The following is a 19,541-nucleotide window of genomic DNA, read 5'->3' as shown; positions in this document are numbered from 1 at the left end:
CCTATTTTACTCAGAGATGAGATCTATTACAGACATGGCATTGTGTTTAAATAAAGCCTTTAGGCTGCGTTTAAACTGGAGCTGACATTATTCTAGTACACTATTCAGTGCAGTAGTCTAGTGTGCCTTTTGGGACTCAGACCCCTCATCTCTTTAATATTCTGTATTAAACAGTCAGGTAAAGAGCTGATGTGCGGTTTGTGACACACCATAATCGTAATAACTCACTGTGATGTGCTGATTAGCGTGAATTGGGACGCGGCCTTATAAAGAACTTCAAAGCGTGTAAATGTAATACGGAAGCGGCTCGCGGGTTTAATCAACTTCATACAAAAGAAATATAAAAAGGAAGTGAAGTTAAGGCGTGTGTGACAGTGAACACTTTTACGATGAACAAAAAAAAACACAGTCAAAACCAATAAAAAAGTATTTTAATGTGAGTTCAGTGTTCAGTCCACACACAGGAAACTGCGCTCTAACGGAACACACCCGTGCGCGAGCGAGCGCGCACAGACAGACACACACACACTGGAGTAAAGTGAAACATGAAAGCTCACCATTTCTTTGTGCACTCCACTGTGAGTTCCTGATATGAAGCCACGAACTGGAACCTGGTGGCCTTCTTCCCGACCCTCTGCAGTCTCTTCCACACCGAACTCATCTCCTGGAGAACACCGCGCGCGCGGGGGCATTAACCAGCTACTGAGGGGAACTGACAGTTTAAAAGGTGGCTTTGAAGTGGAACTGCGCCTCCTGTCCTCCTCTTCTCCTCCTCTCTTCTTCTCTCCTCTTGTCTTCTTCAGCTCCCGAGCTGCGGCTCTAATGTCACACTTCTGTCAGAAAAACTCCCAAATGTGTGAGAGCACAGTCTCTCTCTCTCTCTCTCTCTCTCTCTCTCACACACACACACACACTCTCTCTCTCTCTCTCTCTCTCTCTCTCTCTCTCTCTCTCTCTTTTACACACACATACCCCGACCGGAGTGTTAATGAGGTAAAATAATCCTAAATACCTGAGTGTAGCGGCGGGAACGAAATCCTGAAGCCCGTCACCGCGGCGGAGGAAATCAGAGTAAATAAATAAACGTTAGAGAGATGAGTTGGTGTTAGTGTTAGCGCTGGTCTAACAGCTGCACGAGTGAAGGGTGCTGTCCGAGTTGCCAGATTGCACTTATCAGCGCTGTAGTTGGATTTATTCGGGGTTGCCTGGTTGGTGATTTAAAAGTGACCGCTTCAAAGGAAGACTTTTACATTCAGTAATGTGGCTGATGTTTTTTTCGAAAATGACTTACACCTGAGACAGAACACACCTGAGCAGCTTGGGCGTGCAAACTAGACATTTCCAAGATCTCTGGACAAGAGGGGTAAGAGGATTGAGAGGGGTAGAAGAAGTAGAAGGAGTGATGAAGTAAGAGGACTGAGAGGGGTACTAGGGTGATAGGGGTAAGAGAGGTAGAAGGGGTTGGAAAAACACACAGGGAGAAAGTGGTCCAATCTGGCAACCCGGGTCTCAGAGAGGGGCGTGAATCAGCATGCAAACCTGGAGATGAAGTAACATGCAAAACACACACACACACACATTTATTATATATTTATTTTACTGAACTTTACACACAGTAAATTTTCTATTAACATTTTTATTAACTTCACTTTCATTTTCCTTTTTCTGAGCCTCACTTTTTCCATCAGTGAGTGTGTGAGTGTGAGTGTGTGAGTGTGTGTGTGTGTGTGTGTGTGTTCTAATGACAGCTAACACCCACAGAGTCATAACAGTAATTAGTTCAGTTATTAACAAAAACATGTCTGGACCAAAAAATAACATGTTTAACAACAACACCATATTCCTATTAACCAGCAGAGTGTGTGTGTAAGTGATTCAAGTGGTAAGTGTGTAATCATATGATCAATTCCCAGTACATGATACGTGTGTGTGTGTGTGTGTGTGTGTGTGTGTGAGAGAGAGAGAGAAAGAGAGAGAGAGAGAGAGAGAGAGAGAGAGAGAGATGCAGTGTGGTGGTCTGTGATGTCACATTATTTCAGATGTCATTATGGTGATATGAAGGTTACAGTGATGAAAGTTTAAATATGTAAACATTTACTCACAGTGCTTTAACATAAACACATACAGTCATGTTAAAAAGTGTAATAAATAGTTGGGGGGTTTTTTTGTACATATTTGTCTGAACAAACATTTGATCCTCTTTGAAACAGTGCCTATTAATAAAGGTGACATTTTGTAGTAATTTTCAGAATTTAAATTAACAAAAAACAGATCAGTCACATGGAAAAAGTAAGTATACCCCTAAATTTATCACACCTTCAAATCCATAAGCTTAGTATCAGGTGATGAAGATTGGTTGCCAGTGATTAGAACCTGTCTTATTTATCTTATTTAAACCCCTCTCATATCTAGCATCTGGAGTTCCCTTTTTTTTATTGAGGTGTGTGGTGTCATCATGCCAAGATCTAAAGAGTTGTGGATGCCTATGAGTCTGTCAAGGGCCATTCCTTGATTCAACTATATCATATCATATCAAAGTTCTTGAAGATAATGTGAAGCCACCTATCTGAAAGGTGAAGATGAACCGAAAGTGGATCTTTCAACAGGATAATGATCCACCATGGAACGGCTCAAAAAGAAGAAATGGAGAGTTATGGAATGGACTAGTCAAAACCTGGATTTGAATCCAATTTAAATGTTGTGTGGGGATGTGAAAAGGGCAGCACATGCAAGAAAACCCTCAAACATCTTGCAGCTGAAAGAATATTGCATGGAAAAGTGGTCAAAAATTCCAGCAAGCTGATGTCTGGTGGACAATTATGCAAAACACCTACAAGAAGTTATTTCTGCTAAAGGGGGCAATACTAGTGTCTGAGGCCAAGGGTGTACTTACTTTATTCACAGAAGAATATTACATTTATTGATATTTCTGTTGAAATAAATGATTGAAAAAGCAAATTTTCAGGTTTTTTTTTTTTTTTCAAGTATATTAACTTTATTAATAGGTGACGTTTCAAAGAGGATCAAATGTTTGCTCATCCAAATATGTCAAAAGAGCCAACAATTTTCATGGGGTGTTCTTATTTTTTCACATGACTGTATACTCTGTGTGTGTGTGTGTGTGTGTGTGTGAGAGAGAGAGAGAGAGAGAGAGAGAGAGAGAGAGAGAGACACTACAGCAGAGCATTAACAATATAAAACTGGCACATGGTTTTATCCTGATATTCCATCACACTGATAAATCATCACTAGCGCAGTGTCACCATGACATGTCCTGGTACACTCTCCAGGAAACACCTCAGTGCAACTCCTCACCTTCGTTTAGAATAATACAAAAGCTAGTGTAAAGTGTGTTTGTGTGTGTGTGTGTGTGTGTGTGTGAGAGAGAGAGAGAGATTACCACAGGCTGTACTGGTTTGTGTGTGTGTATTTTAGGAGGTGTAGGGGGTTTCTACCCCACAGTGCACTTATTTTAGGAAGACAGACAGATGGACAGGAGCAGCTGATGGTGGACAAGTGGAGAGCAGGATGAAGGGGGAGTGTGTGTGAGTGAGTCAGGGGGGTGTAGGTATTGGGGCCTGAAGATTCGTGCAGATCATTTCATGTTAATGAAACTGGATTAAAGAGTTCTATATCACACACAGCACACTCAGATCACTGCTGTTAATAAATATATACAAATTATATAATAATAATAATAAGAAGAAGAAGAAGAACACACCCACATTTATCATCAGCGAATATTTCTCTGTTTCAATGATTTAAAACGTAATAATGATTAAAATATATATCTATATATCTATATAAAGTTCTTTTGTTGACCCTAACAACACTGTAGAGCACATAAGTGTAGAGAAATATATTCAGTATCCTCCACTAATATTGGCACCCTTTTAGTCAATACTTTGTGCTACCTCCCTTTGCCAAGATAACAGCTCTGAGTCTTCTCCTATAATGTCTGATGAGGTTGGAAAGGGATCTGAGACCATTCCTCCATACAGAATCTCTCCAGATCCTTCAAATTTCGAGGTGCACGCTGGTGGACTCTCCTCTTCAGTTCACCCCACGTGGGTTTCAGGTCAGGGGACTGGGATGGTCATGGCAAGACCTTGATTTTATGGTCAGTAAAACATTTTTGTATTGATTTTGATGTATGTTTTGGATCATTGTCCTGCTGGAAGAGCCATGGCCCATGTTAAGCTTTCTGGCAGTGGAAGTCGGGTTTTCATTTAATATCTGAGTCCATGATGCCATGTATCCTAACAAAATGTCCAGGTCCTCTGGCAGAAAAACAGTCCCAAAACATTAAAGAGCCACCACCATATTTAACCATGGGCATGAGGTACTTTTCCATAAGGCTACCTCTCTGTGTGCACCAAAACCACCTCTGGTGTTTATTGGCAAAAAGCTCTATTTTGGTTAATCTGACTGTAGAACCCGATCCCGTTTGAAGTTCCAGTAGGTGTACTAAAAAAAAAGTTAAATATCAATGGGAATATACTTCAAATACATAGGGGTGCCAGTAATTGTTGCACATCTATATTTATATAAATACAAAAATAAAATAATAGAAATTTAAATATATGCATATAAAAATTTATAAGTTAGACACAGTTCTAGCAACACTTTTAAATGAATGTTTATGAAGTGAAGGTAGAATAAAGATTTTATTGTGTACAGCAGTGTGTGTGTGTGTGTGTGTGTGTGTGAGCTGAAGTTTCCATGTGGTCCGCACCCTGCCGGTTACTCGATCAAGAGCTCAGAGACTTTATGTTCGTCATCACTGAAACACCACAGCGTGTATGAACATGTAACAGGAATGACCTACCTACACACACACATTTCATTAGTGTGTTCACATGATCTGGACTTTAACATGTGATTGGTCACGGGTCTGCGGCTGTGTCTCCAATCCTGCACTGTACACTATATAGTGGAGTACTCAGTAATGGTGTGGCTCGTTGCAGTGACTAATCTGAACCCAGAACCACGCAGCGGTACCTGTGGAAGTGGACGGAGATTAGCAATGCGATGAACAAGTAGAAAAAGACCGATCAGCCATAACATTAAAACCACGGACAGGAGAAGAGAATAATGCTGATTATCTCGTAACGGTGGCATGTGTAAAGGGGTGGGATATATTTATTAGGCAGCAAGTGAACGGTTCTCAAAGTTGACATGTTGGAAGCAGGAAAAATGGGCAAGCGTAAGGATCTGAGTGACTTTCACCAGGTCCAGATTGTAATGACTAGACGTGTGGGCAGAGCATCTCCAAAACAGCAGGTGTTGTGGGGTGTTCCCGGTATGCGGTGGTTAGTACCTACCAAAAGTGCTCCAAGGAAGGAGAACCGTTGAACTGGCGACAGGGTCATGAGCACACAAGGCTCGATTATAAGTGTGGGGTGTGAAGGTTAGCCCGTCTGGTCCAATCCCACAGAAGATCTACTGTAGCACACAGTTAATCGCAGTTTGCTGTGTATGGAGCTGTGTAGCTGCAGACTGGTCAGAGTACCCATGCTGACCCCTGTCCACCACCAAAATCTCCTACAATGGGCACGTGAGCATCAGAACTGGACCATGGAGCAATGGAAGAAGGTGGCCTGGTCTGCTGAGTCAGATGCATACATTAGCATCTCAAATCACACTCATCAACAAATTAGAATGATTTCTGGAGAGGTTGTTAAATCTCACAGTAGATTTGGGACACAGCCGAGACCTGAGACTGTTCTTACAGAGAGAATAAACATCTCTGAAAGGATCATTAAATGTTAAAGACTTAAAACATCTAAAGACATGGAACATGAATGTAGTGAACTCTAGAGATGGGGTGAACTCTGTGTGTGTGTGTGTGTGTGTGTGTGTGTGTGTGTGTGTGTGTGTTATTTTTAGAATTCCCTAAACACAGCATTACAGAGAGACACGTCACTTAGACTGCAGCTTCAACATCACACAAACTTTCACCAAATAAGTGCAGGAGGAACTTTAAACTATTAAACTGAGATATTTATAAACTTCTGGTACAGATTATTTCCTCTCAGTGTGTGTTCAAACTCAGTTTGAACTCAGATCTGCTGGATGTTTGTGTGTGTGTGGTGTTACGCGCACGAGGCCGTCGGTGAGTGTAAACAGAATGAAATTAAAATAAAATTCCAGACTGAAGAGAAAATGAGGATAAACAGAATGAAATGTTAAGAATGCGCTGTGTAACAGTTTAGTCTGAAAGTGAAATTGTGTGTGTGTGTGTGTGTGTGTGTGTAATGAAGACAGCAGCACCACCTGGTGGAGAAAGAACTCACAGCAGGAAATGTACTTGCTTCAAGTCTACATTACAGTGTGTCCCTAAATCAGTGTAAAGCCCTGTTTACACCGGGATGATTTTCGCAGCGCGTTAAACGGTCTGTTTAACGCCGCAGTGTGTGTCAGTGAGAGAGTTTACACACACACGGCGTCAAAGCGTAAAAGAAATGACGTCGAGGGCTTATTTTTTTTCTTCAAAAACTGTCCGACCAATGAGATTTGCGCTTTTCTTCACGTGGCCGAAGCCGCTGAAGTTACATTAAAGTACGGCTTGATGGCGCTCAAGTACAAAACTGTCTTACAGACGAAGAAGAAGCCACCATTTCAGTGAGAGTGTATAAGTGACCTGAAATAAAACGCTCACTGCTAATAAATGCTTATGCCTGCATACATAACTAAGCTGTTCTTTTTACCAGATTCAGAATTACAAACTAAATCCCATATAAGTGTATTTATTATGTTGTGGTTATTTTTTGACGACATTGAAATGTAAGCATATATTCTAAATGACCCATTTGATTGTTTGAGTGTTGTTTTCTACATTAAATAGCATTGTTTGTTTCTTTGTCTCTTCCCTGTAAATGATAATGATTGATAGTCCATTAGATTAATTTATTCTGGTATATATATATATATATATATATATATATATATATGCATATAATATTCTTAAACTCTTATTCAAATATTGTTACATATGGGCACAACAATACTACACAACAATACTTCCCCCACAAATAAATAAATAAATAAATAAATAAAATTGGTTAAAATAATAATAACAATAATCTGGGTCTTCCCATAAGTATGAGAATGCTATTGCTTTGACTTGAATAAAATTCAAATCATTACTTATTTAAAAAGAATATATAGTGTTTAAAATCAGAACTTTAATGATTTAGCTTTGAACAAGTATTTGTTGTAGTGTAAATCACTAAATATCTTACATTTCCCAAAAGTGTGAAAGTCCTTTAGCGAGTTCACAAAAGTGTGTGAACGGCTTAAAGATGTAAATACCGTCTCTCTTCTTCTTCTCAGTGATGAGCGGGTGTCAGAAACGGAAAGCTGTGCAGCGCCACCTTGTCTACCGGAGTATTACTGCTTTTCAATAAGCGCCATCAACTGTCAGGGAGTGAATTTACACTTTAATTCAGCGCGTCGCCTGCGAATAACACCTGGGTGTGAGCACAAAACAACACGGAGAATATCGTCCCGGTGTGAACAGGCCCTAAAGCCTTTGGTATACTTCGTTTATTTACTCGTACACATAGCCTTTCAGAGTATACTCCATTTGACATGTACGCGAGCGGTCAACGCATGCGCATTACGACAACTTGCACTACACCTCCTGGCCTACAAGAGTCAGTACAGATCAGTAAAGCAGGTATTTTGGTTTGAAGGATGACAACGAAGAAGAATCAAAACAACACGGAGAACAATGCTTGGGCAATCTCTCGCCACGATTAACACCCATATACAAATCCTTATACTCTTTAAGGATACAATTATACAAATATGGGTACTTTATAACTTGGACTCGTTTCTGTCTCTTCTGTTTGTTCTTAAACTACGTTGAGAATCAACGGCCCTGAGTCACTGCTGCCACCTTATGGGACAACTAAAAGGTGCAAAAGAATTTAATGCGCATGTGCGACCTGCGTGTACAAAATAAAAAAAAAAATTGGCGGTGCGCGTACTGTATACTGTTAATAACGTACGCGTAAAAAGTGAAGCATACTTATAAAGGTCTTGGGCATTAAACTCGGGTTTTGTCCCACTGCTATGTTACTACATTACACGTCACATTATTTCATTCAGACTAAAACAGCTCGATGGTTCTGTTCAAAGAACACAAAACACTTTCTGCATCCCTTTCCGGGTAGAACCCACATTAAATAAGAAAAGTTAAGTTTCTGTGCTTCTTAACAGTGTGTTGTGGCTCTCTGCGCTAATGTTTTCATGATTATTCTTCTCGGTGGTGAAAGACGATAGGTCGAGCAGATGGTTGCGCCACCTAGTGTGCAGGTGTAAAATGCATTCTCGGTGAGCGCCACCTATCGTGCAGGTGTGAATTAACTGAAGGTGATCAATCGTTTCGGGTTCGATGTGAAAGCATCTTTCAGAGCTCACTCAGACCACGTGACTGAAATGACCATAAATCTGTTTCTCAAGTCTGAGTGTCATCTCAGGTCTGGGACTCTGTGTGTATGTGTGACCTGCTTTTCAGGATCAAATGCCATTAATGGTGTGTGAGGAGACACACATACACACACACACACACACACACGCATACATACATATTGGTGAAGGTCTGAAACACACTCATGTAGATGTTTCAGAACCAAATTAAAAGTAAAATTAGAGTGTGTGTGTGAGTGAGGAAGTAAAGTGAACAGAAAATGGTAACTTCAGCTCCGGTGTTTATTTCTCATTCAGCAGAAAATCAGTTGAACTCTGCAGCTTCACCTCCTGAGTTTTATTACGATGAACAACTACATGTGTGAAGATGTGTTTATGTTACACACCACACTGTAGCTTCTAATAATTAACTAGGCCACACCCCCAGAACATGACCCTGGAGTGAGATCAGTGATGTCCTGCCAGTGTGAACAGAGTAACTCAGATTAAATTGTGCGTGTGTGTGTGTGTGTTTGTGTGTATGCACACAGTTTCAGTCCTGCAGGTGTTTGAGGCTCTGCAGTGTCTCTGCGCAGGCGCGGATCAGACCGCACAGCTGCACGCAGGACTCGAGTGAAACGGCCGTCTGCAGCTCCTGCGTGGCCCAGCGCAGCTTCTGCAGCACCACGTCCTGCGCGTCCACGGCGTCCTGGCGATGAGGAGGAGGACGAGGAGTAAGAGCAACAGAGCCGGAGACACTGCTCGGGTTCTGCAGCGGGGGGGAGGTCGCAGCAGGAAGGGGGCGGGGTTGCGGAGGAGGAAGAGGGGGAGGAGGGGCTCTGAGGCCGGACACCGCTCCATCGCAGTGCTCTGGTCTGCTACTGGGTGGGACTTCTGGCACGGTGGCTGTGGTTTCATCAGCCTCGAGTGGGTGAAGACTGGCGAGTTGTCGCTCTCGTACCTGAGACAGAGCTGCCTGAGCGTTCAGAGCTGACACACACACACACACACAGTTATTGGAGTTTATGTAACAGATCAATTCCTTGTGTCAGTGTAAAGGGTGAGAGTGTGTTCCTAATCGAATACTTGCTCCTCATCATCTAATCATCACCTCCTCCTCTTGCTCAGAACATGATCACACCATGATGTTACACACTTCTGAGTGAAGAGGAGGGAAAGTCGCCAAGGGCTTCTTTATAACAGGATTGAGATGAGACAAAAAAAAAACATCACTTCACACACCGGGGTTGTCTTTATCGATGTCCGAGTCGAGCTCCTGACAGGCCACACAGTAATTCTTCTTTTGTTTATCCTGCAGCAGAATCGTCTATGGAACACACACACACACACACACACACACACACACACACCTTCATTACTGGGTGTTTAACATTCATTTATCATGTGTGTGCTGTTCCTGGAGTGTGTCCTTCAATTCGACTGTGACATACACAATACAGCCAAAAGTATGTGCACCCAAGACCATCACACCCATATGTGCGCGTTGAACATTTAATATTTATTTCCCCATTGTTTACTGTTATAATTTGCTCTACTCTCTTGTCTGAGAAAGCTTTCCACTGGATTCTGGGGCGTGTCTGTGGGGATTTGTGTTCGTTCAGCTTCAAGAGCGTTAGTGAGGTTGAGGTCAGACGCTAATGTTGGGTGAGGAGACTCCACTTCGAGTTCATCTCGAAGGTGATGAGTCAGTGGGGTTGAGGTCAGGGCTCTGTGCAGGACACTCGAGTTCTTCCACCTTCTTCCAACCTGAACACACCATGTCTTCATGGAGCTTGCACTTTTTGGGCCTCTGAGTGCCACTGAAGGGAAATTGTATTTAACGCTACAGCATACAGAGACGTTCTAGACTTCTAGGCTTCAGACTTTGTGGAATAACCTCATATGGGTGTGGTGGTCAAGCGGTGCACATACTTTTGGCTGTATAGTGTATAATCTCTCCAGTAGGTCCTGGTTCTGCCCTCTGCTCTGGTCCTGATAAAGCGCCCAACCACCACGGTTTCCTCATATACTAGGAGGAGTGTCTTTATTCTGAGATTGTGAAGTTCCTCAGCCTGTCATGCAGAGTAAACACAGGGAGACGAACCTACAGCCTCACCACCACAGACCGAGCAGTAAACCGAGAACAGTGATGTGTGTGACGTGGTTACACACCCCGCAGATGTCGCAGCAGTCACTCAGCATCCTGTAGCCCTTCAGTAAATAATCTCCCATCAGTTTACTGATTTTATCCTGACGCTCCCTTCGAGCCTGAATCACCTTCATCTCCGCCTCGCTCGGGGGCTCCCACTCAAAATCCTCCTCATCTGAAAACACACACACACACACACACACACACAAACAAACGATTCATAATCACTCATAATAACAAACCTGATCATTCAACTAAAGAACAGTGACGTAAGAGCAGGCTAAACTCTAATTCTGTAGCACTAGCTTTATTATTTTAATTACACTAAGCCAATTCTACAGCACTAACGCGATATTATTCAGCATTAAATCATTATCAGGTGAATGTTTAACTCCAAAGGAGAAACCTTTCATTCTAACACATTAAACATCTCTTTATTATTAATGAGAATTCGCCTTGAACTGCGGGGAAGCAGCTATTTATTAGCCTGATCACGCGCTGATTCTCAACTCACATGAAGCTTGTGATAAAGTTAAAAAGCGCATTAATGATGAATAAACATGCTAAAGATTTAAAATGTGAGAATTTATTTCAGATTGTACCTGCGTTCAGCGCCATGCTGCTGTTTAACATACACACCAACAGCGCGACTGAATCTCGTCCACTTCCGCCTTCTTCTTCTTCTACTACAGGGAGATTCATGCAAAGACTGCGGACAGAGCGCCCCCAGCGGCCTGCTCACCAAACACCACTCATTCATCACTCCTGCACATAAATATCTTAATATACTGCTTATAAAAATAAAATATACAATATAATATAATGTACACCCGTAGAGCAGCGCATAACCCATGCTGTAAGTAAGGAATAAGATACGATACACTGCGCTGTTATACAATAATAATAATAATAATAATAATAATAATGCACTCCAGGTGCGGTGACGCGGTGTGACATGCAAGTGGAATACTGATACCCCTGAAGTGGATTATTTCTGTATAAAAGCACGGTCTGCAGTGTGTTATTCCACTTATAACACAGCAATTTTCCAAGAATTACAATGTTTAATTTTATTAATGAACAACACGTCACACATTTTAACAGTTTCTAGTTAGATGTTAAAGCAGCTATAAACAGTCGTTCTCTCTCTCTCTCTCACTTACACACACACTGATCAATCAGATTCAAGCACTCAACAAGGGGATAAGAGGAAGTGTTAAAATGGTATAAAATCAAGTAAATAATTTATAAATACCTGAATAATTACATAGAAATCATTTAACATACACAATTTTTGATCTCTGTTATGCAGCGATTTATTAATACATTTTGTTATTAATACATTTAAAGGTGTGTGTGTGTGTGTGTGTGAGTGAGCTGTCAAACAGCTGGATTTGTGTACTGTGCACAATATAAAAACACACACTGGATGATTCCACAGTAAACTTTAAAGATTTCATTATGAACAAATACACATCATTTGTAACACATTTGATTTATTTAGCCTGTAATTCAGTCAGACTGTAAATTAAATAAAATCAATGTTAAAATAAAATGATAAAAAGTTCTGTGATTCAGTGGCCATAGAACAATATTTATTCTCACACTAATGCAGGATTAATCATTATAAATACAGATGTAACACAAATAACATTTTAAAACAGTAACTATATATTAGACCCAGTTTAGTGATGATGAATAGGAAGCTATAAAGTGTTAAGGGGGAAGTGTAAATCAGTGTTAATGGTGACGTGTTAAACAGTGTTAATCAGTGTTAAGGGGGAAGTGTTAATCAGTGTTAAGGGGAAGTGTTAATCAGTGTTTAGGGGGAAGTGTTAATCAGTGTTAATCTGTGTTAAGGGGGAAGTGTTAATTGGTGTTAATCAGTGTTAAGGGGAAGTGTTAATCAGTGTTAAGGGGAAGTGTTAAGCAGTGTTAAGGGGAAGTGTTAAGCAGTGTTAAGGGGAAGTGTTAATCGGTCAGTGCGTTTACATGGACAACAATAATCCGATATGAACCCGATTAAGACGAGACTCTGATTAAGAAACTACCATGTAAACAGCAATTTTTTATTACCTTAATCCGATTAAAGTCATATGCGAAGTAAACACAAATCAAATTAAGACATGTGGAGTATTCCTTTTTTAGTTGCATTATCGACGTGTATTACAGACATGTAAACACCTTAATCACATTATTAACGTCGTGTGGGAGTTTTCACCGCATTTTGCGACAGGACACGATCACACACAGCAGTGCTCCACCGTTTGACGACAAACAAGAGAGCACGGCTGCGTCCGAAACCGTGTACTTACCTGCTATATAGAAGGCGAAATACATGTATCTCGGCTACTATACAGTAGGTAAGTATGCGGTTTGGGATGCAGCCCTGGGCTTCAAGCAGTCGTCTATCTGCATGTATACCTTGACAAATAATTAACCACACTTGAAGCTTACGTACAAATTTTAAATAAAAACACCCAAAACTGTATACGGCACCATAACGAAGACCAACTGTATGTCGATACGTGAAATTCTGGAGGGAACGTCGGACGGCATGGCGCGGTGAAGTAATGATGTGTGCCGTTAATCGCTCTATGTTCTATAACATGTAAAACGGGTACATGAAAGGAATATTCTAAAAGCGACTCATGTAAACACCTTAATCACAATATTGTCTTATTCAGAATAAGATCAATAATTCTATTACTGCTGTCCATGTGAATGTACTAAGGGGGAAGTGTTAATCAGTGTACTGTAGAGGAGGAGGACAGGACCAGGTGATTATCAGGTGTTAAGTGTTGAGGGTTTTTTGACTCCACACTGAACTGATCCACTGCACAGTTTTCTCGTCCCAATCCTCTGGGAACAGCAGCAGCACAAACGCAGCCGAGATCAAACCCAACGCCCCCGAGCGCATGTCACTGAGGGGCGGAGCCTCCAACACCCACACATCTACCGCTGTTTACACACACACACACACACACGCAGAGGATTTAATACTGAAATTACACACATCAGAATTCAGACTTCAGACATGAGAAATGAGAGTTAAGGTTAAACTCGTATGGGCGGAGTTTATCTAAAAAGGGGCGTGTCTCAGTTACGCTCGGTTCTGATCTTGAACTTAAGCGCATGTTTCCTGCGTGATCTCGGCTGGCGTGAGGAGCAGTGTTAAGTCCCTGTCCGACAGTTTGATGTGACGTTTGGATTTAAGTTGCAGACTCTGAACACAGCCCTGAGTTTAATGTGTATTAGCCTTTAGCATAGTGTAGGACAAACATCACACACATGATATTAGTATTATCTTATAGACTAACACGTAACTGCTGAAGTGTGTGAGATTGTACAGGTAATAATGACTGAAGGTGGTCATGTGACTGCAGTGAGTCTGAACCTGCGCTGGCTGGAACGGTGAGCAGGACCCCGAGTGAGATGAGCGCAGGATAAGTGCACACTCCTCCCATGTACACTAGCACATTAAACACTACAAAACACACACACACACACACACACACACACACACAGAGACAGGGTTAGAGTATGTCTGTGACATCACTACTGAAACAGTGCTCAGTGTAGTGCACTAGGTGTGTAGGAGTGTGTACCGAGCAGCAGTGAGGCCGTGGTGCAGAGTGTGTTCCAGGGCACAGGCTGAGATGGAGGCCAGAACTCCACGTGCGTGATGTACAGCAGCACACACACCCACGAGTGCAACACAAACACACAAATACCCACACAGCACAACAAAACGCTTGCTGGACCGGGATCAAGTGTCCCTACACGCTTCCTGTACAACACCTGAGCAATGAAACACAGCCATGAACAAACACAAATACCAAGCAGTGTCACGTCATAGAGATAAACTGTAATATCTTTCTCAATTGCTAAAACACTAAACCCCAGTCTCTGAACCAAATACTCAGTGACCTAAACCCATTTGTCGAATCAATCACTCTTTTTACAAAACCCCAAACACATTCTCACTCATTAAAACACATTCCGCACTGTGATATATACAATAAACATTTATTTATAGAGCTACATGCCCTGGATGCTGTGTTCTCCATTTTGTGATGCAGTGGCTACTGAATGTTTAGTACTGCTGATATCCTGTACACAGGGGAAATGGTTCTGAGGCGATTGTTTGAGTCAGGGGTTTCGTGAATGCAGATTTGAAGATTTGGTTTTGTGTTTAAAGTTGTGAGAAAATGGGTGAAGATTTCACGAAATGTGTCTTAGTAGGTGAGAAAAACTGTAATATATATAACACACACACACACACACACACACACAAACACACAAACACACACACGTTAAACAGTGCAGAGCATGAGGCTGATCCGACCCCCAGAGCCACGCCGGTGATAGAGTCGCTGTAGAAGCCATCAGAGTACGCTAACATCACAATTCCTGTTATAGAGAGAATCACCGCTACCACCTGAGAGAGTGAGAGAGAGAGACAGAGAGACAGACAGATATATGATATATATATATATATATATATATATAGAGAGAGAGAGAGAGAGAGAGAGAGAGAGAGAGAGAAGGTGAATTTTGCTGTACTGAATCTGAAGTTTGTGTGCGTGTGTGTGCGTGTGTGTGTGCGTGCGTGTGTGCAGGTGTGTGTTTGTGTGCGTGTGTGCATGTATGTGTGCTTGCTTGTGTGTGTGTGTGTGTTCTGAGACCCTGACTCCCAGGAAGCGCTCCTTAAGGCAGATCCAGGTGAGCAGGAAGGTGAAGGCGGAGTTACAGCACATCACAGCGCTGCAGTCTGTCACTGACGTCCTGCTGAGAGCGCGCAGGTACAGGAACCCCGACACACTCCAGAACATGGAGAACGGAGCAGAGAACCTCAACAACACCCTCACTGTCACATCCCCATCACCCAGGAACTGCAAACACTTCCTACACACACATATACACACACACACACACATTTACATTAGCATGTTGTTGTTGTTGTTAGCATGCTGTTATCCATGTTATTATTAATTTAGACTTTATTTTGATGTGAAGCTGCTGATGACGTGTTTAAGAATGTGTTCATTTCAATTCAGTTCGATTTGTATAGCGCTTTTAACAATGGACATCGTCACAAAGCAGCTCAATTCTTCAAAGTGTTCAGTTTTGAATGTTCTGGAGGCATTTGCGTGACGAAGTGTTTACGTGGCGAGGCATTTATGTGATGAGGCGTTTACGTGGCAAGGCGTTTACATGACGAAGCGTTTACGTGGTGAGGTGTTTACGCAATGAGGCGTTTACGTGACGAGGCGTTTATGTGGCAAGGCGTTTATGTGATGAGGCGTTTACGTGACGAGGTGTTTAAGTGACGAGGCGTTTACGTGGTGAGGCGTTTACGTGACGAGGTGTTTAAGTGACGAGGCGTTTACGTGGTGACGCGTTTACCCGATGAGGTGTTTACTTGGCGAGGCGTTTACGTGGCGAAGTGTTTACGTGATGAGGCTTTTATGTGACAAAGCGTTTATGTGACAAGGCGTTTACGTGATGAGGCGTTTACGTGACGAGGCGTTTATGTGGTGAGGCGTTTATGTGACAAGGCGTTTATGTGGCGAGGCGTTTACGTGACGAGGCGTTTATGTGGCGAGGTGTTTACGTGACGAGGCGTTTATGTGACAAAGCGTTTACTTGACGAGGCGTTTACATGATGAGGTGTTTATGTGGCGAGGCGTTTATGTGATGAGGCTTTTACGTGACAAAGCGTTTACGTGACGAGGCGTTTACGTGACGAGGCGTTTATGTGGTGAGGCGTTTATGTGATGAGGCTTTTACGTGACAAAGCATTTACGTGACGAGGCGTTTATGTGACAAAGCGTTTACGTGACGAGGCGTTTATGTGGCGAGGCGTTTATGTGATGAGGCTTTTACGTGACAAAGCGTTTACATGACGAGGCGTTTACATGACAAGGCGTTTACATGATGAGGCGTTTACGTTATGAGGTGTTTACGTTACGAGGCGTTTAAGTGACGAGGCGTTTACGTGGCGAGGCGTTTACTTGGCGAGGCATTTACGTGACGAGGTGTTTACTTGGCGAGGCGTTTACGTGATGAGGCGTTTACTTGGCGAGGCGTGGGTGTTTATTTAGCTCTACATTAATCTGAAAGAATTAGCTTTTTAATCAGATTAACACTAATCAGCTTTAGAGACATTTAAATTAAATTACAATCAAATGAAATGAGCCGCTTTGTTTTTCACTTTAATTTAAATGCAGCTTTATAAACTCCAGCTGTAATATTCATCACAAATATTCAACATGAGTTTATTAATGTTTGAATTATTCAATTCAAACATTATTCAATTAATTCAATTAATCAACATACACTTATCGAATATAACACACCCACACGCACACACACGCACACACACACACTGATACACACACACACACACGTACACATGCACACACTTATTCACACACACACATGCACACACTGATACACACACACACACACACACACACTCACATGCACACACACACACACACACACACACATCCACACACTGATACACACACACACACACACACTGATACACACACACATGTACACACTGATCCACACACACACACACCCACACACTGATACACACACACACACGTACACATGCACACACTTATACACACACACATGCACACACTGACACACACACACATGCACACACTGATACACACACACACACACATGCACATACTGATACACACACACACGCGCACACACACACACATGCACACACACACACACACACATGCACACTAAGTGTGCCATAAGTGCGCCATAAGTGCGCCATTTACACTGATACATACCCACACACACGCACACAGGCACTATAACATGAACATTAACGCAGTATTATAGTGTAATTACACTCACTTCATAATCATCCCACTGATAACTCATCCCACTGATAACTCATCCCAATGATAACTCAACCCACTGATGGCTCATCCCATTGATAACTCATCCCACTGTTAACTCATCCCCATTGATAACTCATCCCCACTGATAACTCATCCCACTGATAACTCATCCTAATGATAACTCAACCCACTGATGGCTCATCCCATTGATAACTCATCCCACTGTTAACTCATCCCCATTGATAACTCATCCCCACTGATAACTCATCCCATTGATAACTCATCCCACTGATAACTCATGCCATTGATAACTCATCCCACTGATAACTCATCCCACTGATAGCTCATCCCACTGATAACTCACCCCTTTTTAAGTACTCTGCTGTGAAACTGACCTGAACTGAGCTGTCGGTGTCTCTCTGTGTTTCTCGGTCAGTAAATATCCGATGTAATACAGAGGGAACATCAGCAGGTTCCAAATGCTGCAGAACCAAAAGATGAAGAAAGGAGCGTTGAAGTGTGTGAGAGTTTGTTTAGCGCTGTGAGCCGCCCCCACCCATGTTGTCGCCATGCCGACCCCCAGCACCACGCCTGCCGCTAACCGCATCATCGCCCAGACCGGACACCGACACGGATGCTCGCTCGGCCCCGACTCCTGCACTGACACACTCTCCTCACTCCTCACGTCAGCCTCTGTACGCACACACACACACACACACACACATACACACACACAGAAATAAACACTTTCATTTTAAATCAGGAGAGTTTGCCCAGAACACTGCCCTGAGTGAGCCACATCACTCACAAGAGTAGTTAAACCCAGTTCAGTCTCATTTCTCTTTTTTTTCTAAGAGTGAATTAAAACACAGGCGTGTCGTACCTGAGGTGGAGGCTGTGTGCGGTGTGGCAGGTGGAAGTGTGGAGCATGGAGAGACCTTCGCTGACAGTTTATTCATGACTCCGTGTGTGTGTGTTTTCTCTTCAAACCTCTCAGAGATACTGAGGTGAGTCTGCTGTAAATGAAACGAGGCCCGTGTGCTGCAGTCAGCTTAAAGTGACCTGATCCGCTCACTCATCCCCAATTAAACTTCTGCTGAAACACACGGGGGACAACAAGAGTTCACGCACTCACTCACGCACGCACACACACGCACGCTCACTCGCTCGCTCACTCACTCACACACTCACTCACGCATTCACTCACGCCATCACGGCTCACCCGTAAACACAGACGGAGATCATAAACTACACAAGAATCTGGGTCCAACATCAGGAAATACTGAAATACACCAGACCTCAAAGAACATGGAGAGGAACCTGAAGAATGAGAACCTTTAACCAAGATGTGCAGGTTCACAAAATACACAATAGAGCTCATTAGAAGGAACAGGTAGGTGTGGTATAATCAGAAGGTGTGGTTGGGGGCGGAGCTAAAGCAGCATTGGATACATAAACTGTGGAAAAACCCAGAAGTAAATAAGGAGGCCTGTATGACACTGTTCATCCATCAGTGTTTAACAAAAACATCATTACATCATGGGGCAGCTGGGGCTCAGGGTGTAGTGCGGGTTTGTCCAAGTGGGTCGCTTCCCGGCCCACTTGACTCCACATGCCGAAATGTCCTTGGGCAATACACTGAACCCAACTGGCTCCCGATGGCAAGCTAGCACCTTAGTAGCTCTACTAACATTGGTGTGTGAGTGTGTGTGAATGGGTGAATGAGAACCAGTGTAAAGTGCTTTGTATAACTGCTAAGGTTAAAAAAGCGTTAAGCGTTATATATAAATCCAGATGGTTTATCATTACAGCTTCACAATTTTATAATATTGAAGATTCATTGCCACAAACCAGGTAAACAGTCCACGATCCAAAACACGAGAAAACAGATCTACATGGGAAAACTCCAGAGAGAAGGTAAAGGAAACCAGAAAGACCTGGAACTGAAATCAGAAATGACATCAAAAGCTGGTAATGAAGATGTGAAAGTGAACGGATTAAACACATGTGGTTAACGAGAACGAGACAGGAATCAGGTTTCTTACATTAAGGAATAACTAGCAAGGGGACAGACGGAGGCGTGGAACAGAGCAGGCAAC

General features: G+C 42.6%; 3 protein-coding genes across 6 annotated transcripts in view; all 3 read right to left on the bottom strand.

Annotated features, from left to right (window-relative positions):
- Positions 1-1,250, bottom strand: part of ehbp1l1b (EH domain binding protein 1-like 1b) — a 21,711-nt gene extending 20,461 nt beyond the window's left edge. For 3 of the 4 annotated variants that reach the window (XM_053645388.1, XM_053645390.1, XM_053645389.1), the window contains exons 1-2: positions 1,013-1,246; positions 558-819 (exon numbers count right to left, since the gene is read on the bottom strand). In XM_053645388.1, the coding sequence (XP_053501363.1) occupies positions 558-661 (104 nt within the window). In that variant the 5' untranslated portion in view covers positions 662-819; positions 1,013-1,246. Of the gene's footprint in view, positions 1-557; positions 820-1,012 lie in introns of all 4 variants that reach the window. The other variant, XM_053645392.1, reaches the window with a different exon arrangement.
- Positions 1,251-8,700: 7,450 nt separating this feature from the next.
- On the bottom strand, positions 8,701-11,264 carry znrd2 (zinc ribbon domain containing 2). Its single transcript, XM_053645463.1, has 4 exons — positions 11,167-11,264; positions 10,588-10,739; positions 9,658-9,742; positions 8,701-9,405 (listed from the first exon to the last, which is right to left on the bottom strand). The coding sequence occupies exons 1-4, from the start codon at positions 11,195-11,197 to the stop codon at positions 8,969-8,971; spliced, it is 705 nt and encodes a 234-aa protein (XP_053501438.1). The 5' UTR covers positions 11,198-11,264; the 3' UTR covers positions 8,701-8,968.
- A 2,087-nt stretch (positions 11,265-13,351) lies between these two features.
- Positions 13,352-18,401, bottom strand: LOC128620660 (solute carrier family 35 member F4). The gene is made up of 7 exons (XM_053645894.1): positions 18,326-18,401; positions 17,838-18,198; positions 15,253-15,472; positions 14,880-15,005; positions 14,173-14,365; positions 13,962-14,051; positions 13,352-13,525 (listed from the first exon to the last, which is right to left on the bottom strand). Exons 1-7 carry the CDS (start codon positions 18,399-18,401, stop codon positions 13,359-13,361), a joined length of 1,233 nt encoding a protein of 410 aa, XP_053501869.1. The 3' UTR covers positions 13,352-13,358.
- Between the last annotated feature and the right edge of the window lie 1,140 nt (positions 18,402-19,541).

This window comes from Ictalurus furcatus, chromosome 16 (assembly GCF_023375685.1).
Source record: "Ictalurus furcatus strain D&B chromosome 16, Billie_1.0, whole genome shotgun sequence".
Classification (NCBI taxonomy): Eukaryota; Metazoa; Chordata; class Actinopteri; order Siluriformes; family Ictaluridae; genus Ictalurus; species Ictalurus furcatus.
Note: the sequence above shows the minus strand (reverse complement) of the source record. Positions and strands in the feature narration are given on the sequence as shown.